The 27,044-nt window shown below is 66.8% G+C and overlaps 2 protein-coding genes across 2 annotated transcripts; one reads left to right on the top strand and one right to left on the bottom strand.

Annotated features, from left to right (window-relative positions):
• Positions 1–815: 815 nt before the first annotated feature.
• Positions 816–23,092, top strand: TRPM5 (transient receptor potential cation channel subfamily M member 5). The gene is given in 26 exon segments (XM_057552458.1): positions 816–903; positions 5,335–5,505; positions 5,776–5,921; positions 9,445–9,570; positions 10,126–10,306; positions 10,931–11,097; positions 11,868–11,967; positions 11,970–12,050; positions 12,334–12,417; positions 13,908–14,062; positions 14,333–14,543; positions 14,546–14,853; positions 14,927–15,050; positions 15,397–15,542; positions 15,941–16,053; positions 16,289–16,697; positions 16,825–16,846; positions 16,849–16,942; positions 17,132–17,264; positions 17,357–17,531; positions 20,785–20,923; positions 21,366–21,551; positions 21,726–21,740; positions 21,742–21,834; positions 22,331–22,397; positions 22,631–23,092. Coding segments are annotated over 26 exon segments (3,633 nt in total). The 3' UTR covers positions 22,730–23,092.
• A 972-nt stretch (positions 23,093–24,064) lies between these two features.
• On the bottom strand, positions 24,065–25,572 carry TSSC4 (tumor suppressing subtransferable candidate 4). Its single transcript, XM_007171153.2, has 2 exons — positions 25,476–25,572; positions 24,065–25,319 (listed from the first exon to the last, which is right to left on the bottom strand). Exon 2 carries the CDS (start codon positions 25,295–25,297, stop codon positions 24,311–24,313), a length of 987 nt encoding a protein of 328 aa, XP_007171215.1. The 5' UTR covers positions 25,298–25,319; positions 25,476–25,572; the 3' UTR covers positions 24,065–24,310.
• Positions 25,573–27,044: the final 1,472 nt, after the last annotated feature.

Raw genomic sequence — 27,044 nt, 5'->3', positions numbered from 1 at the left:
GGAGGTGGTCAGCTTTAGTGAAGAGCATTGTGGCCAGAGCTGCAAGCACCCAAGGTCCCCTCCCACCGGCCCTCCCCTTCCAAGAGGACGTCTTAAGGACCAGCCCGAGAATCCAAAGCCCAGTGACGAGGCCCCGGGGCAGCTGGCACCTGGCAGGGTCACCTTCACAAGGAGCCCTGAGTAGCAGTAACGCTGGGCAGAAAAATCAGGTTTGGGGTTTCGGGTCAGCTTCCAGCTGGCAGGGCAACCTTGTAATATCTTTGCTGGGAATTTGCACCAACGGGCTTGTGAAATTGACTTGAGTTTATTTTAGCTTGCCAGTCCAACTGTTGGAAGGATGCACGGTCACCATCTGGGGCCCTCTTTGGTGAAATCACCCCTAAAATGTGCACCCTTAGACACTCACCCTGATCCTTCAGTTTCCTGTGTGACCTGATGGGGTGAAGTCAGGGACCTCCGAGCCTCGTGGGACCCTTGGGGACACGTGCCTGGCCCAGGTAGCCCGGGGAGTGAGGACCGGGGCCCGACATGCCCTGATTCTGATCACCAGGACTTGAGACCTCCCCACCGTCCCAGGGCACCTGCCCACCACCCACTGCTGACCCTTTGGGGGTAGCGGGCCGCCATGCACTCCAAGAGCCCAGGCAGTGTCTGTGCTGGGTCATCTGATAAGCCAGTAAGCCTTTCCTGACTAGAGAGTTGCCGGGTGTCCCCGGCCACTGGGAGAAGGGAGATGGGAGACCTGGGCTTGATCCTTTGAGGCCGTGGTAGCCATTTCCCAGCCAGGGTCCTCGTCCACCTTGCTGGTGCTGCCGATGGGGCTGGCCCTCTGGAGCTACGCCGTCCACCCCGCAGAACCAGAGCCCGTGCAGGGCCTGAGCCAAGAGTGGACTTGGAGGGCAGGTGAGCCAGTCGGGCAGGGGAGGGAGGGAGGCAGGGAGGCCGGGGTGAAGGGCCAACAGCAAAACAGGGGTGCACAGAGGAGGAAGAGGCAGGGAGGATTTAGCCAACCTGCCAGTATTTGTGGGGTGCCTACTGAGTTCCCAGTAGGAACTCCCTTGGGGGAGGCCAGAGGGGCAGAAGGCCAGGCCCTGCCCGCAGGGGATGGTGAGCTTTTCTGTGAGACACACAGACCGGGGAGAAGCCGCACGAGGACCTCACGTGCCATGTGGTGGAGTGCTTCGCCCAGCCACCACCTCCTCCCCCGACAGCTGCCAGAGCCCGGGGCGGGGAGAGCTGCCCTCCCCGCCGCATGTGGGCCCCTGAGGGCTGAGGCTGACTCACTCACCTCTGAGTCCAGGCGCCCTGGAGAAGTTAACAAAGAGAGAGTGGGTGACTGGAGAGAGGCATGGATGCATGGAGGGAGGGATGAATGACGGATGGATGCATGTGTGAGTGGATGGAGGGATGGAGGGATGGAGGGACGGATGGATGACGGATGGATGGATGTGTGAGTGGATGGAGGGATGACGGATGGATGGATGTGTGAGTGGATGGAGGGATGGAGGGATGGAGGGACAGATGGATGATGGATGGATGGATGACGGATGGATGGATGACGGATGGATGGATGACGGATGGATGGATGACGGATGGATGGATGTGTGAGTGGATGGAGGGATGGAGGGATGGACGGACAGGTAAATGGATGCGTAGATGGATGGATGTGTGAGTGGATGGAGGGATGGACAGACAGGTGAATGGATGGATGGATGGAGGGACGGATGGATGACGGATGGATGGATGGGTGAGTGGATGGAGGGACGGATGGATGGAGGGACGGATGGATGACGGATGGATGGATGACGGATGGATGGATGACGGATGGATGGATGTGTGGGTGGATGGAGGGATGGACGGACAGGTGAATGGATGGGTGGATGGATAGGGGTGGGGAAGTGAATGATGATGGGCAGATGAACCACCCTTCCTTCAATTATTTGCACAAATGTCACCTTCCCAATGAGATATCCCTTGACCATTTAAAAATAAAATCCCCCAACCATCCATCCATCCTCCATCCAGGTTCTTGCCTGCTTTATGTTTCTCCACAACCATTTTAATCATTTCTTTTTTAAAATTTGCTTCTTACTTACTTCTTTATTCATTGTCTGCATGTCACCTGACCCCCAGCACAGTCTTGGTGCCTAGATGTTGCTCAGTAAATCTGTGTCGAATGACTGGACGAGCTGGTGGGTGACACGACAGTCGAGGACAAGGCGGGTGGACGGTGCGCTTGGGAGAACGGGGTGGGGGTCCACAGAGGCCTGTGGTTTGAGCCTTAACTGACCCCCAGGGAGGGAGAAACAGTTTCTCGGCCTCCTCGGGGGCCAAGAAGAAGGGGACAGAGGGGCAGCTGAGGACTGCTGGAGCTGTGGTCCCCCTGGCCCGATGCCCACGTGCCTGTGCTCCAGCTGCACCTGCAGGCAAGAGCCTGTGCGTCCACAGACATGCACACACACATACACACAGTGCATACACACACACACACACACACACACACACACACGGGGTATCCTCACACTTATACACGCTGTGTACACACATACACACACACACACGGGGTATCCTCACACTTACACACGCTGTGTACACACATACACACACACACACGCACTGGTCCTTGCACGGGACGCTTGCTGGGAGCTCTAAGGCCGGCTCTGTTCCAAGCGCTCTCCCTCCCACACAGGCCCCGCGAGGCGGTGGGATCATCGTCCCCACTTCACCTCAGGACCTGGACCCACAGCTGTCCAGGAACTCAGTGGGGGCCGCCCCTCACGCAGGCCAGGCCAGCACCCTGCCCAACGCTCCATGGTGGTACCTGCTCTCGGGGCTGAAGTGGACGGCTGCTCCTCGGTGACGGGTGGGACAGGAGGCGCTCCCGTATTTGTAGGTCTGCGTTGACCACCAAGTGCCGAGGGGAAGAGGGGAGCGGGCTGGGGGTGTCTCCTTCCTGGACTCCAAAAAACTCGGGGGCAGGATGGTGGGAGGGAGAGGGAGTGAGCCTGGGCCCGTGGCCATGCCCGAGTCCCGGCTCAGCCCCGGCTGGGCCTCTCCGGCCTCTCTCCCTGCGTCTGTGACGGCAGCAGGGAGGATACCGGCCACGGCTGAGGGGGGTGAGGGCCCACGAGGCACAGCTTCAGAGCTCTGGGCGTCCCCGTGGGAAGGAGGGCCTGCAGGTCCCCCAAGTCCCGTGAGGGGGGTGCTACAGAAACCTTGGCATGTGTGTGGGTCAGCAAGGTGGGGGGCAAGTCTGGGCTACTCGGCGTGGACGACCCTTAGACGGAGTGAAGCACCGGGCCCTCAGCCTTCACCATGGACGCTTGGGGCAGCCCAGAGGTGGCAGACGGTGGCCCGTCCCGCGGAGCCCGCCCTGCCCTCTCCAACCAGGAGTGGCCAGAGGTGGCGTTCCCCGCCCCCAAGGACCAGGGCAGGGCGCTTCCTCTCCGAGGGCCTGAGTCTCGACCTCACGCAGACCCAAGGGAGGCACCGGGTCGGACGAGGCCCCCAGGCCGGCAGGGAGACCCAGGGCCAGCCAGGCCCCTCTCTGAGTCGTGGCTTCTGTCCTGGGAGACAAAGACCAGAGGTGGCTCAGGAGGCTGAGTCTTCCTGCAAATTAAGCCCCACGAGGCACCCAGCCTGCACGGGGAGGGGCGGGGGGGCGCTGCCCCTCTGTCGGGGGCGGGGCGCATGTGTATGTCCCTCCCTCCCAGGCCTCCGCCGGGGGCAGAAGACGGTGGGTCCCTGCGGTCAGCCTGCTGCAGAGCAGGATCCGCCGGCCCACGGACAGAGGCCTGGGGGCTGGCGTGCGCTCTGCCAGGCGTGGCCTCTCCCCCAAAGCAAGCGTCGCCGTGTGAACTCGGTCCTGTCCCAAGTGGCTCCGGCCCTGGACCCAGTTGTAGGAAACGGGGCGCAAGCAGCTGGAAACGGAGCAGGAGCGCAGAACGCGGGACGTCCCCCCGGCAGCGCCAGTGGGTGCGGGTGGCCCCTGGGCACCTCCTCCCTTCGGTGGTGCCCCGCCCGAACAGAGCCCACGCTGGCTGCAGCCCCTCAGTCACAGGCTTCCCCGCGTAGACGCACGTCCACACCCCGCACCCACTTGCTCACTGTGTATCCTCCCAGCAGCTCCTGTTCTGAGCTCGGGAGGCTCAGTGGCCGAGAACCGCAGGCAGGAAGCAGACAGACAGCACACGAGTGAATGAAAGGTCCCTTCAGAGGGTCAGGCTCCCTGAAAAGTGATGCCAGGTAACAGGGAGAGAGAGACCCAGGGGGCCCGTGAGCTGATGTGACTGGCGGCGGGGAGGGGGGCGGGGATGGGGGGACGGGGGGGCAGAAGGGGAGGCTCTGAGGCTGGATGAGAGAGCAAGGGGGAGGCCAGATGGCTGGAGAGGTGGGCAATGGGCGGGGCAGGGCTGCGGGCTCGTGGTGGGGTGTAATTGTGGAGTAATAGGGAGCCATGGAGGGTTGTAGGCAGGGAAGGAGCACAGCCTGGTACTGGGCTGGGGGTGGCCGGAGAGGAGTGTCCAGGAGGCCGGGGTAGAGGGCAGGCCTGGAACAGAGGATGGGAGGAGGTCAAGGACCGTGTGCCCCCCGCCCCCCAGGCTCGGAGGCTCTGGGGAGATCCCCTCACTCTGCATACACCCCTGATGCTGGCAGGACCCACAGCGGGGCCAGGCCCCAGGCCAGCAGAGGGTGTGGACCCAGGCTGGTCTTTCAGTTGGGCTGGGTCTGGCCCTCGCCCAGGAACCCCAAGATTTGCATCTCCCCCTCAGAATCTCGTCCACAGGGTCTCAGGCCCCGAGGGTTTGTGGGGTCCCTGCCCTGGAGCCCCACTTACCTGGAATCCAGTCTTTCCTGAGGGATCGTCAGGCAGGCAGCCCCTCTCCTCCCTGGGTGGGCTCCAGGCCCATCGATGGGACGTGCCCAGCCCAGGACGGAGCCCTCGTGTCCGGGGCAAAGCGGCCTCCACCGGCCGGGCCACCTCCAGCAGCCTGCGGTCCTGGGGCGCCCCCTGGTGGCCAATGGGCCAGACTTGAGAGGCCACCAGGGGTCCCAGAGCACAGGGCCTGGGCAGGGTCTCCCCCCCATTCCAGAGCTCAGGGGATGAGGGGTCCCTGGGAGGGGGTCCTGGGGTCTCTGGGGAAGGGGCACACAGAAGTCACCTGTTCGCATGTGTTACCCGCAAGCTCCCAGAAGCCGGGCTACTCAGATCCCCATTTTCTCAGAGAAACTGAGGCCCAGAGTTAAGGAGCCCGAAAGATTTGCAGGGTGTGAGCCAGGACTGTGGGGCTCCAGGGCCACCCCCGTGCTGCCCTGTCCTGCCCTCGCTTGAAGGGACAGTGTCTGCTGACAACCTGACAGCTGGCCCGGCCGTGCCACCCTCCCGGACAGCGCACACGGGGCACCAGCGCCTCCCAGCTTTGTGGGCCCAGTCTCTGCCCACGCGTCCTCCACGGGCCGGCCGGCCACACCCCCTGGAGGCGGCCATTCCCCCCTGCTGCAGAGGTAAACTGAGGGCCGGTGGGAGGCGGAGACACGGGTGTGGCACAGCCGTCCCCTCCCCCCCAGGCCTCGGAGGGAGGGACAGCAGCCAGCCCCACACGGGGCCACCTCTTGGCACCGGGAGACTGGTCACGCCCAAGGGGGTCACGGGGCCCGTCAGGCCCGGGGAAGGCTGGCCCTCGTGCCCGGTGGCTTTGGCCGCAGCAGGCCTGTGGGCCGGGTGGGGCGGAGATCGGGTGGCGCCCGGCGCTGGTCATGGCATTGGCCGCCCAGGTGCCAGGCGTGGCGGCGGGGAGGAGGAGGGGCAGCGCCAGGCTGTGGGCACCTCCACCCGCTCCTCCCCGCGTGTCCGGGCCCGGGGAGAAAGCAGGCAGGTGGGCGCCCTGGCCGCCAGCCCCCAGGGGGGAGCGGGAGTCGGGGTACCGTCCACCCAGGCCACAGGCTGCCGCTCGTCTCCGTTTCCTCCTCCGAAGCCTGGGGAGAGCCCGGCCTTCCAGACGGTCCCTCTGCAGGGGAGTGGGGCTGGGTGTGGGTCTGGGCAGGGGGGCGGCCCCGCGGAGCCGGGGCTCAGAGCCGGTGCCTGTCCTGCTGGGGGGCTCACAAGCGCGTGGGCAGCTGTGCCCCCTCGCTGCCTCCTCTCCTGGCCCGGGAGACCCGTGTCCTCACTGGGGGCCGGGGGCTGCCGTGCTGACCGCCGCCCTGCTGAGCGTGGGACCCCTGTGTGCCCCCTCCTCCCCATCTCAGGGAGGAGCAGAGGGGCCGAGCGGGTGAGGGGCTTGCCCAGTGACACAGCCCGGGAGGGGGTGGGTGGACTGGAACCCCCGGGGCCTGGCCGCCCGGCTCCACCTGCGCTGGGGCCGTTTCCCTGGTGGCCTCTGACCAGGGGCGGCCGTCTGCCCCCCGAGCAAGAGCCCCCGGTGCCCTTGCTGCTGGGGTTGAAGATCCTGCCTCTGTGCTCCCTGTCGGCTGTGGGGCGGGGGCGGGATTCCAGCGGGGGGTGACGCAGGACCCCCAGCTGCCCAGACCCCCCTCCCGCCCCTTCCGGGAACAGGGCCGTCAAAGACTGGACGCCTGTTCATGCAAATGTGCCGTTTGCATGTCCTTCCCGCTTGGTGGCCCCATTTGCCTGGCGTCTGGCCCAGTGCCCCCCCTGGCTCTCAGCACAGGACCCCAATGCCCCCTTGGCCCCCCGTGGCTGGGAAGCCAGGGGTCGGGCCCAGGCCTTCAGGCCTTGGGGTGAGGGGTGCTTGTCGTGGCCCCGGGGACGGTGAGGACCACCTGCCCTGTCAGTGAGGAAAGCACCCTCCCCCCGCCGCCGTCCCCTCCAGGTCCCCCTCCCTGGGGGAGCAAACCCGGGGCTCTCGGGCTACGAGCACACCAGTGCTGCCCAGCCCCCACACACACCCCGGGCCGGGGGTGCGTCCAGCGGTGGGAGGGATGCCAGGCCCCGGGTGGGAGCGAGGCCCCTGCTCAGCCCCACCCTCCCCTCATGGTGCGAGCACATCCCACGTCGCTGCCCGTGCTTTGGGGTTGAAGACTGTCCCCCCAAATTCATATCCACCCAGAACCTCAGAACATGACCTTATTTGGAAAGAGGGTCTTTGCTGAAGCTATTAGTTACAATGAGGTCATAGTGGAGTAGGGAGGCCCTCATCCGATGACCAGTGTCCTTATAAGGAGAGGGAGACTCGGACGGGGACTTGAAGATGGAGGCAGAGGCTGGAGGGATGTGGCCACAAGCCCAGGGACGCCTGGAGCCCCCAGAGCTGCCAGAGGCAGGAAGGACCCTCCCCTAGAGCCTCCGGAGGGAGCTCAGCCCTGCGACACCTTGTTTTGGGATTTCTGGCCTCCAGAACCACGAGAGAATCAACTCCTGTTGTTTTAAGATGCCCAGTTGGTGGTCGCTCGTTACAGCCGCCCTGGGACACCCCTGCAGTTATAACCCAGAGGGCGGCAGTGCCAAGGGGGTAGGCATTGGCCGGTGCCCAAGCCCAGGCCAGGTCTAGCCTCCCCCCGGCTGTGTGGTCGCGTGCAGGTCTCCCCACTCCCCTCCGTGCCTTGGCAGGGCGGGGCCTCAGAGGCTCTTGGTACCAACAGCGTCAGGCCCAGCCCTGGGGGGCGGGGGCGGATGCAAATCCTCCCGCTTCCCACCCAGAGCAGGGAGCGCAGAGGGGTGGGATTTGAATATGGCCTTTCCATGCTGGTGATTATGGGTTTTTAATACTGGAGGCTAGTGTCTGGGGACAGGGCCTGGGTGTGGGCGGGGGGGGGGGCAGGGACAGGATATGGGCTGTATGAGCTCCCTGGGCAGCTGTGACGAAGTCCCACAGATGGGCGGCCGAGAGCAACGGGAACTGATTCCCTGCTCTGGAGGCCAGAATCCCAAATCAAGGTGCTGCACCCCCGAGCTCCCTCCAGCAGCTCCAGGGGAGGGTCCTTCCTGCCTCTTCCAGCTTCTGGGTGTCCAGGCGTCCCTGGGCTGTGGCCGCGTCCCCCCACTCTCTGCCTCCATCTTCACTTGGCTTCTTCCCTCTTCTTATAAGGACGCTCAGGTCACTGGATGACGGCCCATGCTAATGACCTCCTCTTAAACTGATCACATCCGCAAAGAGCTAATTTCTACAAACGGCGCATGCACAGGCACCAGGAGCTAGGGCTTGGACACATGATTTTGGGGGACACAGTGGGAGGACCATGTCATGCCTGCAGGTGCCCCCCACTAGCCCCTCCTGTGTACCCAGGTGGCCCCTCTCCAAGAAACAAAGGGCTGGCCTGGCCTTGAGAACCGGAGCCGCCGTAGGAAAGCGTTTTACCGAGAGATTCATTCTCCTCTCCCAAAGGGCCCCATCCATCCGGGGGGTGGGGCTGACCCCGGAGAAGCTGGGAAAATACCCCAGCCGAACGGGGCACGGCCGACACCCGTGATGGACGGGGCGACCAGGGAGATGGAGCTTCACAGGTGGGCCTCTCAGGTCTCCTGGGACCTGGGGTCCCACCGGCTCTGAGAAGACCTTTGCCCCTCCTGTGTTCTGGCCCCAGGCTCTGCGGGGGGGGGGGGCCGGGCGGGCGCGCTCTCCCCGCTGAGCCCGCAGAGCAGCCACTGGAGACAGGCGGTGGGGGCCATGGGGAGCCGTGGGCGGGTGGGGGGGTGCCCAGCTGGGCCCTGGCTGGCAGCCGTCGGCAGTGGGTCCGGGAGGCGCTGGGGGTGCTTGCTGTCAGGCAGGTTGATGGAACCCAGGTCCTTGTCACTCGGGCCACTCCTGGGACCCTGGCGTGGCTCCCGAGTCTCTGCTAATGTGCCAACTCCGCCGGGCACGTGGGCAGCGCTGGGCCAGGGGTGAGGGCTCGGTGGGAAGGTCCCTGGGTGGTGGGAGGGGCAGGGGGTGGCTAGAGCCTCCCCTCCCCGGGCCTCCTGGGCCCACCTGGGCAAGGAGGGGCGTCTCTACCACCTCGGCTCCCGCCCAGCCCCCCAGGTCCCCCTGCACCTGAGCTGTGGACACAGCCCTCACCTGCTCGCCTCCCACCCGCTTTCTGCCGGGGCACCAGGCACAGCCAGGGTCCCATCCGTGTCCTGGGCTGCGAGACTTCCACTGAGCCTTTTGGGGTTTCCAGGAAGCCCCCTGCCAAAGCCTCTGCAGAAGTGGCGATGGGCATGGCCGGCTGGCTGCTCCCAGGGAGGGGTGAGTGGGCGCATAATGGAGGGCGGGCGGCGGGCCAGGAGGCGGGGCTGGGGAAGGGGGAGACGTAGCCGACACGGTGGGGCTTCAGGAGGGCCGGCCGGTGGGAAGGGCACCGGGGCAGACACCCTCTTGGTGGCCCCCCATTTCTGCCAGAGCGGCGCCTGGGGAGAGGGCCTTCCCTGGTGAAGGCGCCCTGGCCTCTGGCAGGAAGGGGGGCAGCACTTGCCTCTCACGCCCTCAGGAGTGGGCTCTGTCCCTGCAGAGAGGGCCCCATGCAGGGTGCCGGGGCGCCCGTCCCGGCAGCCACGGGGGTGCTGGCGACCGACAGGGGCCGGGCCTGTGCCGGGGTGAGATCGAATTCGGAGGGTCCGGGAAGAAGCGAGGCAAGGTGAGAGGCTGCCCGCACCCCACGTCCTCCCCTCAACGCTGAGCCCCGGCGCCCGCTCTCCCGCAGCGGGGGTGGCAGGTGCACAGGGGTTGTTCAGATCCCCAGGTGGAGACAGCTGTGGAGCTGGCAGCGCCCTCCGGCCCCTGCCTCCTACCCCCAGGCACGGCGTGTCCAGAGCCCTCCTCTCTCTGGCCTCAGCCTCTCCCGAGGCGATGGGGACACCCAGGTCACACAGCAGGTCAAGACGGGGCCTGTGGGAGCCCTGGCCTCTGGCTGCGACCCTGTCCCCATCCCCGTGGAGCCCAGCCCTCCCCTATGTCCAGGGCCCCCTTACCCAGCACCCCCATACTCAGTACCCCCTTGCCCAGCACCCCCATACTCAGTACCCCCATGCCCAGCACCCCCATACTCAGTACCCCCTTGCCCAGCACCCCCATACTCAGTACCCCCATACTCAGTACCCCCATGCCTAACACACTCATGCTCAGCACCTCCATGCCCAGCACCCTGTGCCCAGGGCCCACCTCACCAGGACCCCTGCTCCCTGCCCTGCAGTTCGTGAAGGTGCCCAGTGGCGTGGCCCCGTCTGTGCTCTTTGACCTTCTGCTGGCCGAATGGCACCTGCCGGCCCCCAACCTGGCGGTGTCGCTGGTGGGCGAGGAGCGGCCCTTCGCCCTGAAGCCGTGGCTGCAGGACGTCCTGCGCAAGGGGCTGGTGAAGGCGGCTCAGAGCACACGTGAGGCCCTGGGCCAGGGCCTCGGCCCCGCAGCCCGCTAACCCCACGGCCACCCTTCCCCGACGGTGCTACGGTGGCAGTGGGAGCAGCTCCAGGGACGCAGCAGAGGAGCCTTCCCCAGGAGGACCCGGCCACACCGTGGGGCCCGCAGGCCTCAGCGAGACACCCGGGGGCAGCGCCAGTTTCCACACCCCGCTGCCCGTGGGTGGGCCCCCTTCGCCCCCTCTGCTTCCCCTGGGGGAGGAATCTGGCCCGAGGAATCTGGCCAGTTGCTGGGGTCAGAATCAAACTTCTGGGCTTTATTTTCAGGCCGGCTGGGCCTTCAGAAAACCCAGTCAAGGACGTGGATTCTCTGATCTCCTTCACCCCAGAAATGACTGATTGTAGAAAAGACGAAAAGCCCGGTCTGTGCACCCACTGGGCTGAGGGCTTCGTGATCTGGAAAGATCTTCCTGGGTTCTGGCCCAGCACAGGCCCCGGGACAGAGTCGTGGCCTGTTCTGTCCAGACGGCACCTGGCGGGGCCAGCTCCCAGCAGATGCTCCAAAGGCGGGAGGGGGCCCTGGGGTGGGGGCCACTGGGGAGGCCCTGGGGCCGCTGGGCGCGGTGACTCCCGGGCCTGCAGGTGCCTGGATCCTGACCAGCGCGCTCCGTGTGGGCCTTGCCCGGTACGTCGGACAGGCTGTGCGTGACCACTCACCGGCCAGCACGTCCACCAAGGCCCGCGTAGTGGCCATCGGCATCACCTCGCTGGGCCGCGTGCTGCACCGTCGGCTTCTGGACGACGCCCAGGTGAGCGTCTGGCTCGGGGCACTGTGGCCTTGGGACACGGTGGGCCTGGGAGGCCCCCGAATATCGGCCACCCCCCGGGGCAGGGGGGCATGCCTTATGGAGGCCACCAAGGCAGCCTCGCAGCTGACCACGGCCCTCCATCTGCGACTGAGTCCCCCCACAGTGGACAGGCCAGCAGTGGACACACCAGCCCCTGACCTCGGGGGCTCACGGGCCTGGGTGGGGGGGGGGAGCGAGGCTGCTCTGAAGGACTGAGGCAGTGAAATGACTCAGAGCCAGGGGAGGGGGAGGGCTGAAGGGGGGAGGGCAGGAAGGGGGAGGGGGGTGAAGGGGAGGGACCGGAGGGGGAGCTGGGAGCCGCGTGCCCAGCATGTGGCCAGCAGGTGGCAGCATCGCCCAGGGAACGGCATGGGGAGGGGGCGGCCAGGCTCCCAGCCCGCACAGACCTGGGATGGGGACCTGGGCTCCAAGGATCCCGCACAGATCGGTGCCCAAATGCCTGGCTTGGCCACCGCCCCGCAAGTTTGGGTGACCCTGGGCAAGTGGCCTCTGCTCCCACCCTGGGGGAGGGGTCTGAGGCAGGTCCAAAGGAGGCCCAGGCAGCCCTGTGAGAGAAGCTCCCCCCAGCGCTGGGCTCTGTCTAGAGGGTCCCCTCCCGTGTGCCTGCCTCTGGGCCCCCCGAAACAGCAGCCAGCCCTCCCTCCATCTGGGGGGCGGGGGGCCTGGACAGAAGCCTCGCCCAGGCCTCATGATGTGCATGCGGGACCCAGGAGGACAGCCCTGTCCACTACCCCATGGACGATGGTGGCCGCCAGGGCCCCCTGTGCGCCCTGAGCAGCAACCACCCCCACTTCATCCTGGTGGACCCGGGCGCCCTGGGGAGGGCAGCGAGCCCACTGAGCTGCGGCTGAGGCTGGAGAAGCACATCTCGGAGCAGAGGACCGGCTATGGGGGTGAGGCCCGCCTGGCTGCCAGGGAACACGGGAGGGGGGTGGCCACAGCGTGTGGACAGGGCTGGAAGGACCACCAGGGCGGGCAGGGAAGGGCCTTCCCGGCTGAAGGCACAAAGCCTGCCAGAGTGTTGAGACTCAGGCCACTGGGAAGACCTGGGAGGGGGAGCTGCCGGCCACGGCGACAGGGGACACAGCTGTGGGGAGTAGCCCTGCCAGGCAGCGACATTCCCACCAGTCGGCAGAGTGGCTGCAGGTCCATTTCCAGTGGGGCTCCCCTGGCTAGAGGCTCTGGTTGTGGGCTCCGAGCTTCGGAAAGAAAATGAGATTTGCAAGTTTCAAGAAGCCTATTTCCCTCCACTGGCCCGAGGTAAGGGGCCACCAGGGGGCAGTGTTGTCCGAGGCCTGGGCACCGCTGTGGCCAGTGGCGGGTTCGAAAGCTGATTTGCTAATACTAGTGCACGACTAATATGTATAAACAAGATATGTATAATTGCTTACAATATTTATAATCAATGTGAAATATCTGTCAGCTGAGCACTCTTTAATGAAAACACAACCGAAGCTGTGTTTAAACCGTCACCATGTGGGTGCAGTGCTGAGCCCTGTGTTCCTGATGCCTGGCGGCCCACGCGACCCAAGGATCCTCCACATTCATTCAGGTGGCGCCTTAGGAGTTAGAGGGGATCCTGCTGGGGGTGGGGAGGGGGGACGATCCCGCCTGCCTGGAGTCCTCTCAGCAGTTTTCCAGGCTCCTCCCGCACAGCCTACCCAGCAGGTCCAGGCTTCTCTGGGGCTTCACATTTGAAAGTCTCATTTCTGGTTTGTTTGGGGAAAAAACTGACCAGCGTCCCTCCTTTACCTCTTCGATGTGCTCCGTGGGCCTCGGATGACCTGGGAGGTGGTCAGGAGAGCTTTCTGCCCCGATGCGGAGAGATGCCAGGCCCTCGGAATGTGGCTGGTGCAGCCGGGGACTGAATATTCAACTTGAGGTTTAAATAGTCACGAAGCGGCCACATTGGATAGTGAGGTGTGGAACTGGCATCCTTTCCCCGGGTGACGGGGCAGCCTGGAGCCTGCATGTCTCTAGAAAAAGCCTCTTGGCTGGAGTTTGCCCAGAAAACGTGGCAAGTTGATGGTCTGAGGCCGTGGTGGTCACCCCACGGGGAGGGTCCCAGGCCCTCTGCTCGCCCGGGCACCTGGGTGGACCCTGTGCTCCGTAATTCCAGAACGTTTCCACCACCCAGAAGACCCCTGCTAGTCACCCCAGTTTCCCCCAGCCCCCTGCAACCACGAATCTGCCATCTCTAAGGATCTGCCTACTTGTGGCATTTCCTACGAATGGGATCACACACTGTGTGGCCACTGGCGTCTCTCCTTCGCAGAGCACGATGTTTCGGGGGTTGTCCACGTTGTAGCCTGTGTCGGGGCTTCACTCCTTTTTAGGGTGGAGTGATGTTCCACATTTTGTGTCTCTGTCCCTCTGTTGATGGACACTCGGGTTGTCTCCGCTTTCTGGCTGTCACTTGATGTGCTTCTTCTTGGACATAAACACCTGTGGAGGGGCCGACCGCTGGTGGGGCACACAGGCCCAGGCAGGGAGGGGCTGTGCGGGGCAGGGGACCGGGACACCCTTGAGGGAGGGGAGTCTCCTCCAGACAGGTCGCCGGCTCCCCGCTCTTCCGCTCACCCCTGGGGTCCCCTTGGGGTCCTGGCGCTCCCAGCGTTGGCTCCTGGGGGTCTTGGGATGTCTTGTGAATCTAGAGGGTGTGGAGCGAACCAGGGTGCCATTCCCGTGGCTGTGCGTCTAGGAGACTCACCTTGAGGGACCCTGTGCCCAGCGGCTCTGCCGGTGCCTAGGTTCGCCCTCACCCCGTCCGCCCACTCTGCCCGCGGCCTGCAAGAGCCGCAGCCAGGAGGCACAGGACTACCTGCATGAGCTGAAGCTGGCCGTGGCCTGGGACCGCGTGGACATCGCCAGGAGCGAGATCCTCAACGGGGACGTGGAGTGGAAGGTGCCGCCCGACTCTGGCCAGCTCCGGGCAGGGACGCGTGGAGGGCTGGGGCAGGTGGCGTCCGGGTCCATCCTGGGCCAGCTGTGGCTGTGCGGGCCGGGGGAGACCGGGGCACCTCCCGCTGCTGCCTCACTCGTCTGCCCTCCAAGGCAGGATGGGCTGAACTGCGGCAGGTGTGGGCCATCCGGGACAGGCGCAGCGGGACAGGCGGGGGCCTTGCCGAGGGTCCCCACGCCCCGCCCCACCGGCTCCCTCTCACCCTCCGCCCAGTCCCGCCACCTGGAGGAGGTGATGATGGACGCGCTGGTGAGCAACAAGCCCCAGTTCGTGCGCCTCTTCGTGGACGGTGGCGCCGACGTGGCGGACGTCGTGACGTACGGGCGGCTGCGGCAGCTCTACCGCTCGGCGCCCCCCAAGAGCCTGCCCTTCCACCTGCTGCGGCGCAAGCGCGAGGAAGGCCGGCTGACGCTGGCCGGGCTGGGCGCCAGCAGGCCCGGGAGCCGCCCGCCTTCTCCCTGCACGAGGTGTCGCGGGTGCTCAAGGACTTCCTGCGCGACGCCTGCCGTGGGCTCTTCCAGGCGGTGAGCTGTGAGCGGGCGGCGGGGGGCCGGGCGGGGCCACGGCTACAGGCTGACACCCCCGTTCCCCAGGAGCAGGGCCCGGCCCGGCGGCCCACGGGCCAGAAGGGGCTGCTGGACCTGAACCAGAGGAGCGAGAGCCCCTGGAGGGACCTGTTCCTGTGGGCGGTGCTGCAGAACCGCCACGAGATGGCTGCCTACTTCTGGGCTGTGGTGAGGACTCCGGGGAGGGGGCCTGGGGGGGGGGGGCGGGGAGGCAGCTGCATCCTCAGACCTGGCCTCCCAGGGCCAGGAGGGCGTGGCAGCCGCTCTGGCCACCCGCAAGATCCTCAAAGAGATGTCCCACCTGGAGACGGAGGCCGAGGTGGGCCGCACCCCGCGTGAGGCCAAGTACGAGCAGCTGGCCCTGGGTGAGCAGCCGAGGCAGTGGGGGCTGCAGGGACCCTGTGCTCCGCGGGGCCCCTGGGCTCCTCCCTAAAGCCTACGGGGGCAGACGGGTACACGGCTGATGAGGACGCAGCTCCAAAGCTCGGGCCAGCTGGGCCTTGCGGCCGGGCGGGCGGGGACACCCGGGGAGAGGGAGGCTCCCCCGGTCCCGACAGGCAGGCCGGGCCGGGATGGGCAGCCTCCACGTGGCCGGCCTCTCCCGGGCCTCACCAGCCCCCCGGGAGGCAGGCACAGGGCAGAGGGCCGGCCGGAGGAGGAGGGCAGGCGGGCCGGCCCGGGCATCGAGGCAGCGGCCGCGCCCTCGGGCAGACCTCTTCTCCGAGTGCTACCGTAACAGCGAGGAGCGCGCCTTCGCCCTGCTGGTGCGCCGGAACCGCTCATGGAGCAGGACCACGTGTCTGCACCTGGCCACCGAGGCCGACACCAAGGCCTTCTTCGCCCACGACGGGGTGCAGGTGAGCCCCGGGGAGGGCTGTGGGGCGAGGGGCTGGGCAGACAGGGGGTGCCCCAGCCGACCCCCCTCACGCGCCTCCCCCTGCCTGTGTCCCGGCCATGGGGGTGGGGGGCTCCGGAGGGGGTTTCCGTTCCCAGAAGCCGCCTGCCGGCTCCCTCAGCTGGCCACTCTCCCCACGTCCAGCCCTCTCTGCACCTCCGGTCTCGGCAGAAACCCCACTTTCTCAGCTCAGCCCTCCTGGACCCCCGAGCCTGGCCTCTCCCATAGGAGGGTCTTCCTTCCCCAGCAGGATGGAGGCTCCAGGGGACTCCAGGAGCCAGGGCTGCGGGCACAGCAGGGCAGAGCTGTGGAGGCGGGGGCCGGCGGTGGTGGGGGGGGGCAACCGTGCCTTTATTTCAGGCCTTCCTGACCAAGATCTGGTGGGGGGACATGGCCTTGGGCACGCCCATCCTGCGGCTGCTGGGCGCCTTCCTCTGCCCGGCGCTCGTGTATACCAACCTCATCACCTTCAGGTCTGTCAGGACAGAGCGCCTGGGGGGCCTTGCGCTTCACTGGGGCTGGTGGCGGCATGTCCCCGGCGCCGGCCCCTGCCGCACCCAGCATCTGTGTGGGTCCCCCTATGCACGCCCCCTACCCGTGTCCCTTTGCAGTGTGTCCAGCACTTCCTCTGCTGGTTGGGTGCCTGGGACCAAGCGGGGGGCTTCTGGGTGCCCTTCCCACGTCCCTGAGGGCCCCCTGTGCTCCCAGTGAGGAGGCCCCTCTAAGGACGGGCCCAGAGGACCTGCAGGGGCTAGACAGCCTGGACGCGGAGAAGAGGCTGGACGCCGGTGGGCAGCGGCAAGCTCGGGGCTCTGGCCACCCGTCTCACCGCTGGCCGTGGCCTCCTTCGTGGTGCAGGGCGGCGGAGCTGGCCAAGGCACCGAGGACTCAGAGCAGCCGGGGCCCACGAGCCGCCTTCTTGCTCACGTGCTGGCGGAAGTTCTGGGGGGCGCCCATGACCGTGTTCTTGGGGAACGTGGTCATGTACTTCGCCTTCCTCTTCCTGTTCACCTACGTCCTGCTGGTGGACTTCAGGCCCCCTCCCCAGGGGCTGGCGGGGGCTGAGGTCACCCTCTACTTCTGGGTCTTCACGCTGGTGCTGGAGGAGAGCCGGCAGGTCAGTGGTGGGCCCGGCCCACCGAGCCCCGTCCCAGCTCCAGATGGAGCCCCGATCCCTGGCGGTCACAGCCTGGCCCAGGCGGGGCTGTCCCCAGCTAGGTGGGGTGCCGTCTGCCCCCTGCCAGGGCTTCTTCGCAGATGAGGACATGCGCTGGTGAAGAAGGTCACTCTCTACGTGGAGAACAACCGGAACAAGTGTGACATGGTGGCCATCTTCCTGTTCATCGTCAGTGTCACCTGCGGGTCTGTGGGGCCCAGAGGCCTGGCAGGGGCAGCCCTGCTGGGCTGGTGGGCCGGGCTGCCTTCAGGATGGGTCTGCTCAGGCCCCGGAAACCCTGTGTTTGTATGTCCCGTGCTGTGTGTCCTCGGGGAAGCCCCTGCCCTCTCTGGGCACCAGCAGCCGTCCAGCCTGCCTTACCCCCGCCCTGCCAGGATGCTGCCCTCGGTGTATGAGGCCGGCCGCACGATCCTCGCCATCGACTTCATGGTGTTCACGCTCCGGCTCATCCACATCTTTGCCATCCACAAGCAGCTGGGCCCCAACATCACCATCGTGGAGCGGATGGTGAGCCCCCGCCCCTGGGAGGGCGGTGAGGCCGAGGCCCACTGCCAGGCGGGGGCTGATGCTTCTCTCTCCACACGCCTACCCCCGTGGAGATGAAGGACGTCTTTTTCTTCCTCTTCTTCCTGAGCGTGTGTCTTGTGGCCTACGGCGTGACCAGCCAGGCACTGCTGCACCCCCATGACAGGCGCCTGGAGTGGATCTTCCGCCATGTGCTCTACCAGCCGTACCTACAGATCTTCGGGCAGATCCCACTGGATGAGATCGATGGTCAGCACGCAGCCTGGGGGTGGGCATGGGGGGTCCTCTGTGCCCGCTCCACGTAGGACCCCCACCCCGAGGTGCAGCTGAACCGACTCCAGTTATGAACGTTCCTTTTGTAAGACCCTGGACATGTGGCCCTTGAGAGGGGTGTTTCAGGGTCACAGGAGATCCCGGCCTGGAGTGGCTGAGAGCAGGGGGTCCCTGAGGCTGGCCCCCCAGGCCCTGCCCACCCACACAGGGCCACGTCCGGCAGGGGACAGCTCCGGGCTGATGTGTGTCAGCTGCGGAGGCCCCAAACTCGGGCCTCGGGCTGGAGATGGAGATGGGGCTGCAGGGAGAGAGAGCAGCCTGGGCGGGGTGGCGGGAGCCTTGCCGGGAGGGGGGATGGGTAGGCACTACAGGTCGCCTGGGGTCTGGGCCCTCCAGCTGCCCCGCCCCCCCGGCATGTCACCAGTGGGCATCAGGTCTCTTGTCAGCCCCCATCCACCTGGCCCCGCACCCAGCCCCGGACCCACCTGCTGGAAAGGCCCTTAGCTAGGAAGCCGCTCCTGATGGCATCCGTGCTTCTGGGGACCCAACCAGCGTGTGTGCCTGATCTCCGACCAGGTGTGTGTGGTCTGTCTGAGGGGTGTCTCCAGGGCGGCCCCTGTACGGGGTGTTGGGGGCGCTGGGGCTGGTGGAGGCTCTGAGAACTTCCCACAAGTCAGCACAGTGTGGGGGGCAGAGTGGCTCAGCCATGGGGGCTCAGGGAGCCCTGGACTGGCGGCGGGGATGCCTGTACAGGCCCTGGGATGGCTGGGACTCAGTGAGGGGGAGGGGGAGGGGGAGGAGGGGAGGGGGAGGGGGGGACCAGCCCCTGAAGCAAGGTGGGCCAGCAGCCAGGGGCCAGTGTGAGGGCCCAGGGCACCCACCCTGCTGGGCACTCCTGGCGCAAGGAGGGGGGCGGAGGGATCATTCGCTCAGGCTAGCGTCAGACTGATGCCACCCGGGGCCCACCGGGCAATCATGGGCACACTGTCCCTGAGGCCTGACCGCGGCCACTGCAGCTAATGAGGCAAGGTCAGCGCCCCACGACCTGGTAAATATTTGTCAATGGGATGAGGACGTGACCGAGGCAAACAGGCCTCCAGGATGGGGCGGGGGTGGGGCTGCGCCGTCATGGGAGTTGCCTCCTAATTAGGGTGTTCTGCAGGCTCATTTCCTCGACTGTTTTCTTAGTCCCCCAGCCCCCGGCACTGGGTCCGGTGTTTGCTCATCCGTGGGCACCAGTTTCCAGGCCATTAGTTTAACGAGGCCCTGCCCGCCCTCCAGCCCTCCCCGCCCGCACCATATGGCCCCTGCTGGGGGATGCTACCATGACCCCCAGCACTGCCTCAGTCCCACGGGGCCCCTCGGAAGGAGGGGAGTGAGGTGGGCGCCCCCAGGACCAGGCAGGGGTGGGGGGTCACTCCTGACCCCATGGCCACACGCTGGTACGAGGGAACTCTGTCATGGTTCGGGGGCCCCAGGAGCCTGGGGCCACCCGGGCAGGATGGAGGAAGTGCAGACTCCCGGGGGTCCAGCCTGAAGTGCTGCTGTGGATGCCAGGCCGAGTTCCACAGTGGAAAGCCCGTGACCAGGGCCGGGCCTGGGCGGCACCGAGGGTCCCGGGCAGGTGCCTGTCTCCTTCCCTGTCTCTCTTCCCCCCCACAGTCCCCGGCCCCAGCCCCTCCCTGTGAGCCCACGGTGGTGCAGCCAAGACTTACGGCCGAGAGGGAAGGTAGCCTGCGGTCCCACGGGCTCCCGGGTGGCCGCCCTGCCCTCCCTGCCCCACACGCGCCCACGGGAGCTGCGGGCCGAGCGACCAGGGCAAAGCTCCGTCTCTGGGCTCTAGGAGGTCGGAGACGAGGACAACTCATTTCCCAGCCTAGCCTGGTGGCGCCTTTGAGAGTTACGGGGGAGACGCAGGGGCCTCGTGACCACAGAGCCGCTTCCATCAGACAGGTTTACAGCTTCACAGACACGCTTTCCAGGCCTGGCCCTGGCCCACCTCTCGGGGTGCCGGAGGGAGAGGGGAGGGTCACCCATCAGCCCCGGGCAGATCTGCGGGCGGGGAGGGAGAGGGCAGCCGGGGAGGGAACTCACGTGGGGACCCGCCAACCCCCATCACAGTAACTCACTCAGGAGGGACTCGCCCCCGTGAGGGAGACACGCGCACACGGAAACAGGCCCTGCCAGCCTGACACGCAAGCACGGAGGCGGGGACACAGGCACACACAGAGAGACAGAGGCCCCCAGTGCCCCCGGACTCAGTCACAGCATGAAGACTGGGAGGAGGAGCAGTCACAGAAACACAGGCCTACATGCAGGCGTGTGTCCGGGTCCACGCACATGCACACACATGCACACACACGCACACACACGCACGGCCTGTGGAGGTCACCACCTGGAGCCACGAGCCCTCTTGATGGGGAGGCGCCCCAGCACCTGGGGCCCCCGCAGCTGCGCACTCCCCCCGCTTCCTCTGCACCTTCCTCCCATCTCCTGGGATGGGGTGGGGGGTCCAGGCTGGCCCTGCAGGGATAGAGGCAGGCAGGGGAGGGGCTGGAGCTGGGCTCCTCGGGCCCCTCAAGGATGTTGGCCCCTCCAGGGCGTCCCTGTCCACGGTGTGGAGCTCAGCCTGCTCCCAGGGCACTCACTAACCCACCCAGAGGGCACTCTTCAGGCTGGCTCGTCCCCATGCCCACAGTGATCAGTGTCAAGGGTGTTCTGCCTCCATAGGCTTTGGAAATGGTGCAGACCTGCCCCCCAGCTTAGAGTCCTGTGATAGGCAGTAGAGCCATAAAGGCCCTGAGAAGTCCTGCAGGACGGACTCCACCTCCCCTCGCCGAGGCCAGCTCTCCTCAGACTGGCTCTAGCAGAGCCTTTGGCGGCGGTGGTGGTGGTGCTTGGGCGTGACCCACGAAGCAACCAGCAGAAACCGGGATCCTCCACACGGCCTTGGCGCTGCCTCCAAAGCCTGCGGTCCGGCTGTGAGCTCGGCCCAGCAGCAGTGGGGAAGTGGGGTAGCACCGCCAGGCCAGCCACCCAGGGCTGGAGTGTCCCACGACAGGAACTCAGCGCTGAAGCCCAGATGATCCCCAGGAAACCACAAGAGTTGGCCACCTAACCAGGGCCCTCTGTCCCAGGGTGGCCTCGACTGCGGGACAGAGCTCTAGATACCCAAGGGCATTTGTGGCTCAGCCCCGCACCACCCGCACCAAGCCCACTCCCCTTTCAGAAGCCCGCGTGAACCGCTCCGTGCACCCCCTGCTGCTGGAGGACTCGCCCTCCTGCCCCAACCTCTACGCCAACCGGCTAGTCATCGTCCTGCTGGTCACCAACGTGCTGCTCGTGAACTTGCTCATTGCCATGTTCAGGTGCCCGCCCTGCCGCCTTGCTCCGTCCACGTCGGGGGCCCTTAGTTCCAGCGTCTCTGGCCCAGACCTGCCTGGCCCTCCGGACCTCAAGCTGCGGCCACCTCTCTGCCCCCAGGAGGGGCCTGGAAATGGGGTGTCACCCAAAACTGTGGCTGCCCTTCAGGTTGGGCCTGGAGGTCAGGGCGCCCAGGAGGTGGCGCAGGGCACGGCAGGGGTGTGCGTGTGGGTGGAGTGACGGTGCTTTCCCAGGCCCCCGCCCCCCAGGGAGTAGGGCCCGGGTCTGCGAAGGCTGCAGCAGAGGGGGCAGTGGAAGACCCCAGAGGAGTGGAGAGAAGTCACAGGAGGAGGGGACGGCGGGGGGGCTGGGGGGAAGCCCTTGGGACTCCGGGAACAGCGCAGGGAGCCGGGCCGTGTGCCCACCGCCGCCCACAAGCGTCCGCAGCTACACGTTGCAGGTGGTGCGGGGCAACGCGGACACCTTCTGGAAGTTCCAGCGCTACCACCTCATCGTGAAGTACCACGAGCGCCCCGCCCTGGCCCCGCCCTTCATCCTCCTCAGCCACCTGAACCTGGTGCTCAAGAGGTTCTTCCGGAAGGAGGCCCAGCAGAAGCGGCGCGCCTGGGTGAGGCTTGGGCTGGACTCAGCTGCCCAGACCAAGGGGGTGGGGTGGGGGGGGCCCTGGGCCTGGGGAGGGGCAGCGCGCCCTGGCCGCGTCTGCAGTGACCCTGCAGGCTGGCGCACCACAGGAAGGGCTCCTCCTGCCTGGCTCTGCCCCCGAGGCTGCCTGGCCTTCCCAGAGAGGGACCTGCCGGAGCCCCTGGGAGGCGGTGCAGAAGGAGAACTTCCTGAGCGAGCTGAAGAAGCCGAGGAAGGACAGCGGGGAGGAGCTGCTGCGGAAGACGGCCCACAGGTGCGGGGACCCAGCCTGGCCCCGCCCCCCCGGGGTGGGCGTGGCAGGCGGCTGGGGGTGCTGAGCCCACGGGGCGGCTTACAGGGACAAGGGCCTCGCCTGGAGCGCTGGTCGCCTCCCCTGCAGGGTGCCGGTAAGTAGAGGCGCCAGCGGAGCTGGTGAGGGGCCGGATCTCACGCCATGGGACTGGGGGCTGTGATATCTTTACCAGGATCACTGTTGGGCATCAGGCTGCCTTACAGCTGGCGTGGGCTCTCACGTCACAGGGTCTGAGCAGGGGAAACGGGCTGAGAGGGGCAGGGATGCGGCCCGGTCCAGCACACCGCCTCCCTCCCGACCCCAGACAGAGCTCTGCTGGGGCCTTGTCCCCCCCACCCCGCCTCCTTCGAGAGGCAGCCACTAGAGATGGGTCACAGAGCAGTGCGGGCGCCGGTGGGCAGGGGGAGGCGGACACAGGGCTTGGCCCGGGAGCTCCCAGCGCGCCTCCCTTCTCCAGGGCAACTACTGCACGACGCTCCTCTCCTCCACGGCCGACACGCTGGCCCGCAGGAACACCTACTACGGTAGGTGTGGCTGTCCCCACACGTCCTGGGCGGGCTTGGGGTGGGTAGGGGCCCTCTGACGAAGCCCACCGACCCAGCCAGGGTGTGAGGGCGTGGCCACCCAGACCCCCGAGCCTCTGCCTGGCCCCACTGGGCTGCTGCCCTCCCCGCCCCCGGCCAGGGCCACCTCTCCCTTCTCCGGCTGCCCCACTGGGCACCCAGCAGCTGAGGAGGGGCCTACCTTCCCCCACCAGACTCCCAGAACTTCAGTGGTGGGAACCCACAGGCCTCTGCTGCCCGTGGAGGGGGCCTGGGAAGCAGGAAACACCCAGAGGCCGGCCGGCTGCCCTTGAACACCTGAGCCACTTGGACCGTCTGCACGTGGGGCCCACCTCTCCCAGAGCCCCAGGCCCCACGGACACGCCGGCCTGCCCCCACCTCCAGGGGAGCCCCCCCCAGCAGGATGTGGCTCGGGGCTTTGCCAAAAGGAACCACTCGCTGCCCTGCCCGGCACCTTCCCTGGACGTCCTGGGCCCGGGGTGCAGCGGTGTGTCGTCGGCCCTCCCTGACAGGCAGAGCCCTCAGGACCCCGACCAGAACCAACCAGCCAGGACCAGGAGAGCAGACACTTGCTGAGCGCCCTGCGCGGGGCACCTCCCGTTAGGTGGGCAGCTAGCTGCCTTGGAGTCCATGCCCAACCTGTGTCGCCCCCCAAGAGACTGGTCTTTTTCTGAAACTTTTGCAGTTGAAATTTCTGTCCTTTAAGACCCAAGACTGAGTGTTCACTGTGTGTGTCAGCTGCCACCGCATGCCCCCAACAGCTCGCACGGTGAGTGCCGGGCTGTCCAGCCTGGGCAGCAGCTGCGGGTCACCTCCCCAAGAGGACCCGCCCCCAAAGCTGCTGTATCTTAAAGCACACCCACACCTTGGGCTGCAGCCCCACATGCGTGGACCCCGGGGATGTCTGGGAGGCGTCAGGTGGTCAGTAAAGCACGTGCAGGGGGAGAGGGATTTCCTGCCCTGCGGGGAGGGGGTCTGGGCTCCTGAGCTTGCCCCAGCTGAGTGGCCAGCCAGGCCGGTCTCTCCTTCCCTCAGGGACCTGGAGCCCTGGGGTCGGGGCAGCAGGGGCAGGGCCAGGCCCGGGGCTCAGCAGCACGACGGGCTGGCCAACCCCAAGTGCTGTCACAGGAGAGCCACACCCACTCCCGGCTACCTCCCCAGCACCCTCTGGGGACCGTCCTCATCGCCCTGCACAGCAGCTCAGCAGTCCTGGCGACACTGTCCCAGGACACCGGTCATCTTCACACAGCCTGAGTAGCACAGAGTCAAGGGCGAGCTTGGCCTGGGCTGGAGAGGGCGCCCGCTCAGCTGGCCGCTTCCCCGCTCCCGGCCCTGGGGTCTACAGGCGTATGCTGGAGGCAGGGGCTGCACGCCAGCGGCTGTGAGCCCGCCCCTGGATGGGTCTGGGGTCTCCGCCTCTTGCTCTGGACTGAGGAGGGGGTCACCTCAGCTAGGCTGGGAAGACGTGCTGCTGAGGCACACAGGCTTGACTTAACCCTTCAGAACCCCTGACGCCAAGCTGGGAGGCTCCGACGTGGGAACAGCGTGACGGGGGGTCTGGAGAGAAGAGAGGGCCCTGGCCACAGTCCTGGGCGGAGGGGGGGTGACAAAGAGACACGGAGCCTGAGGAACACCCAGAGCTTTTACTGTCCCCCTGGGCACGAGGTGGGTCAGGGCTTCCGCCATCCCCTGGCCCACGCCCTCAGCAAGGTCTCTGCCCTGGCCGCTGGTGCCACCGACAGGCAGCCCGCTGGCTCCCTTCCCTGGGGGTGGGGCCCCGAGCCTGCGCCACCCCTGAAGCCACCCCGGGGGGACAGTGGCGGCCGTCCCTCCAGCTCAGCCAGGGCAGGCAGGCGGCCAGGCGGTCTCCCCACTCAGACCTCCGCGCCTGGGGCCTCGGGGCTGCTGCCCTTGCTCCGGAATTGGCCCCTGCTCCGCTTCTTGCTGCTGTGGAAGCCCACCGTCTCCACCGGCAGGGCGCTGGCCCCAGACCCCGCGTGGGCCTCCCCCTCGGGTGCACCCACCTCCTGCAGGCCCCCCCGGGGTCTGCTCCACTCCTCGGCCTCCGGGCTCCCAGGCCTGGCCAGGTGGGCCAGCTCCACGGGGCCCTCGCCCCCCGCCGCTCCCGGGATCCCACGGGTGCCCCCACCCGGCTCCCCTGCCTTCCTCGGGACCCTCCTCTTCTCAAGCCGGGCCTCGCCGGTTCGGACCGGTTTGGTGAAGATGAGCCGGCCCTCCCCACAGCTGGAGGGGTCCTGGTTGAAGGAGGGCACGTAGTCGCTGGGGGCGGCCAGGCTCTGGGGGCCCAGGAAGGCCAGGGCGGCGGCCCGGTTGCTCTGGTTGCTGACCTCAGCCACGTCCTCCAGGCTGTACTTGGTCCAGCGCTCGGGGTGGGCCACGTAGTCAGGGACGGGGGGCACCCTCAGGGGAGTGGGATTCCGAGTGGCCCTGCTCAGGCCCCCCGCTGGAGGCTGGCTGGAGAGTGTCGGCGGCTGCCGGAAGCCCCCACTGTCGCCAGGGCCGGCTGGGGCCGCAGAGGGCGGAGCCCGCCTGGCTGCCCGCTCCAGGCCATCGAAGATGTCGTGGCTGCGCTGGGAGAAGGTGGGGCTCGTGCCTCTCAGGTGGAAGGGCTGCACCGCCGCTGTGGGGAAGCGCCTGGGGGGCAAGGGGGGCGAGGGGGGCTCATCGGGGCCCGAATCCCCCAGGGCCTCCCCGGGCAGCGCCCCTGGAGACAGAGCTTCCACCTCAGCATCACCGGGTAGGCTGAGGTCGGAGTCGGAGTCGCTGAGGCAGACGGGGTCGGGAGGCAGAGCGTCGCCCCCGGAGCCAAGGAAGTGCTGGCCGTCCCCTGCCTCAGCCATGTGTCCCCCAGCCACGCCACACCTGCACCAAAGCAGCCCAGGGAGTTGGTCACTGGGGACACCACCAGCTCAGAACAAGTCCCTCCTGCAGACCCACCACCCCGGGGAAGGATGAGCAGGAAGAGCTGCGTCCAAGGAGGAACGGCCAGGCCCCCCACCCCGAAAGCCCTCCTCTTACCTCCCTGGCTGCTGGGCGCCTGTGCTGGACGGCTGGTGGGCCGAGCGCTGGAGAAGGTTCTTGGTCGCAAAGGCCCCCCCAGGCACGGCTCGGCTCAGCGGCTGGCTGAGGGCAGGGAGGGAGAGGCAGCCTCAGACCAGACGGCAGACACGCTGGAGTGGAGCCACCACCCCGGGAGTGGGCCTGGGTTTACGGAGCCCCTGACACAGCCGGGCCCAGGAGCCGGTCCTTCTGACGCGTCACCTCATTCAATCCTCTCCAGCCAGTCTGACTAAAGCCACTAGGAGGCCTGCTGCAGGGGGGTCTAAGCAGCCAGGCAGGGCTTGAACCCGGGGCCAAGAGCGACCTCTGCTCTGCACTCCCTCTCTCGGCCAAGCACGGTGCGTGGTGCGTGGCAGACAGCGAGTACTCCACAACGGCCGGGCGCCTGCCTGCTCCCTGGGGAGCAGGTGTGCTCCTGGCCGCTGTGAGACGCCCTGGAGCTCCAGGAGTCTGCGGACACATCCTTGGCATCTGCGGGCCAAGCGCTCAGGAAGCCGGAGCGGCCCTGCTCCGCAGAGGCCAGCCCCACAGCTCCTGGGGTATTTGTCCTGTGCTCCTCCGCACACCCGTCACTCTCCCAGCTGAGCAGAGAAGGGCTGCCAACACCTGGTTCGTGTTCCAGTGTCACCAGGCACCCTGAAGCTTGTTTGCAGGCTCGGAGGACAGCCCAGTCTCACCCTCCGCACAGCCCTCCGTCCACCAACTCCCTCCTCCCACCAAGCCACCCTCGCCCACAGTGACCCGTTGCTCGTGCACCCACCGAGGACCAGGCCAGGCAGACCAGGAGTGGCTCTGAGTGCCCGGCACCAGATCAAACACAGGCAAGATCTCCATTCCTCTGGGCCTCGCGTGACTCCCAAATTGAAGGCACAACTCCAGGAAAGGGACACGAAGTAAACGCCAATGGTGTCTGTTTTAGAGCTGGCAGGACCGGAGCGGGGAGAGAATTTGCCCGTCATACAGTATGTTGCAGGCAAAGCTGGAGTTCCAACCTGACTCCGGCTTCCTAAATTTGCAACCCCGTCCCCTGAAATCGCGGGAACGCCCGTGGTGAGTGGGACACGCAGTGGGGAGACGGGGATCGCGCCCCAAGATAGGGAATGCGAGGTCTGCGTCTCTGAGTTCTCTGAGAACTTCCCGAGCTCAGCGCAGGGCAGGACTGAGTACAGGCTGAGGGCCTGGGGGGCTCGGGGTTTTCTCAGGGCCGGGGTCCGGGCAGGCCAGGTACCAGGGAACACTGGCTTCTTTGCCGGTTGTCTCGCTCCCCTGGGAGGCGGACCCTTGACTTTCTCCACTCCACGCGCCCAGGGCCTCAGCCCGTGCCCAGCAGGCTCTCCGTGTCGGGGGCTTAAGTTCTGGGGCCAACTCGCGTGGATGGGCCAAGGGTCCGGGCCTCACGAGGGTCTCCCTGCTCGGCGCAGCACACTGCGGACGGCGGCCTCCCGAAGCCCGACCGCCCAGCAGCACCGTCCTCCCCACCACAAACCTACCGGCTCACTGCGGCCTGGCTGTCTCCATCTTGCGCCG

This window comes from Balaenoptera acutorostrata, chromosome 9 (assembly GCF_949987535.1).
Source record: "Balaenoptera acutorostrata chromosome 9, mBalAcu1.1, whole genome shotgun sequence".
Lineage (NCBI taxonomy): Eukaryota > Metazoa > Chordata > Mammalia > Artiodactyla > Balaenopteridae > Balaenoptera > Balaenoptera acutorostrata.
This window is presented reverse-complemented; position numbering and strand designations above follow the sequence as displayed.

Excerpts from the sequence above, each read along its gene's own strand:
- TSSC4 (XM_007171153.2), bottom strand. The coding sequence starts at position 25,297 with ATGGCTGAGGCAGGGGACGGCCAGCACTTCCTTGGCTCCGGGGGCGAC.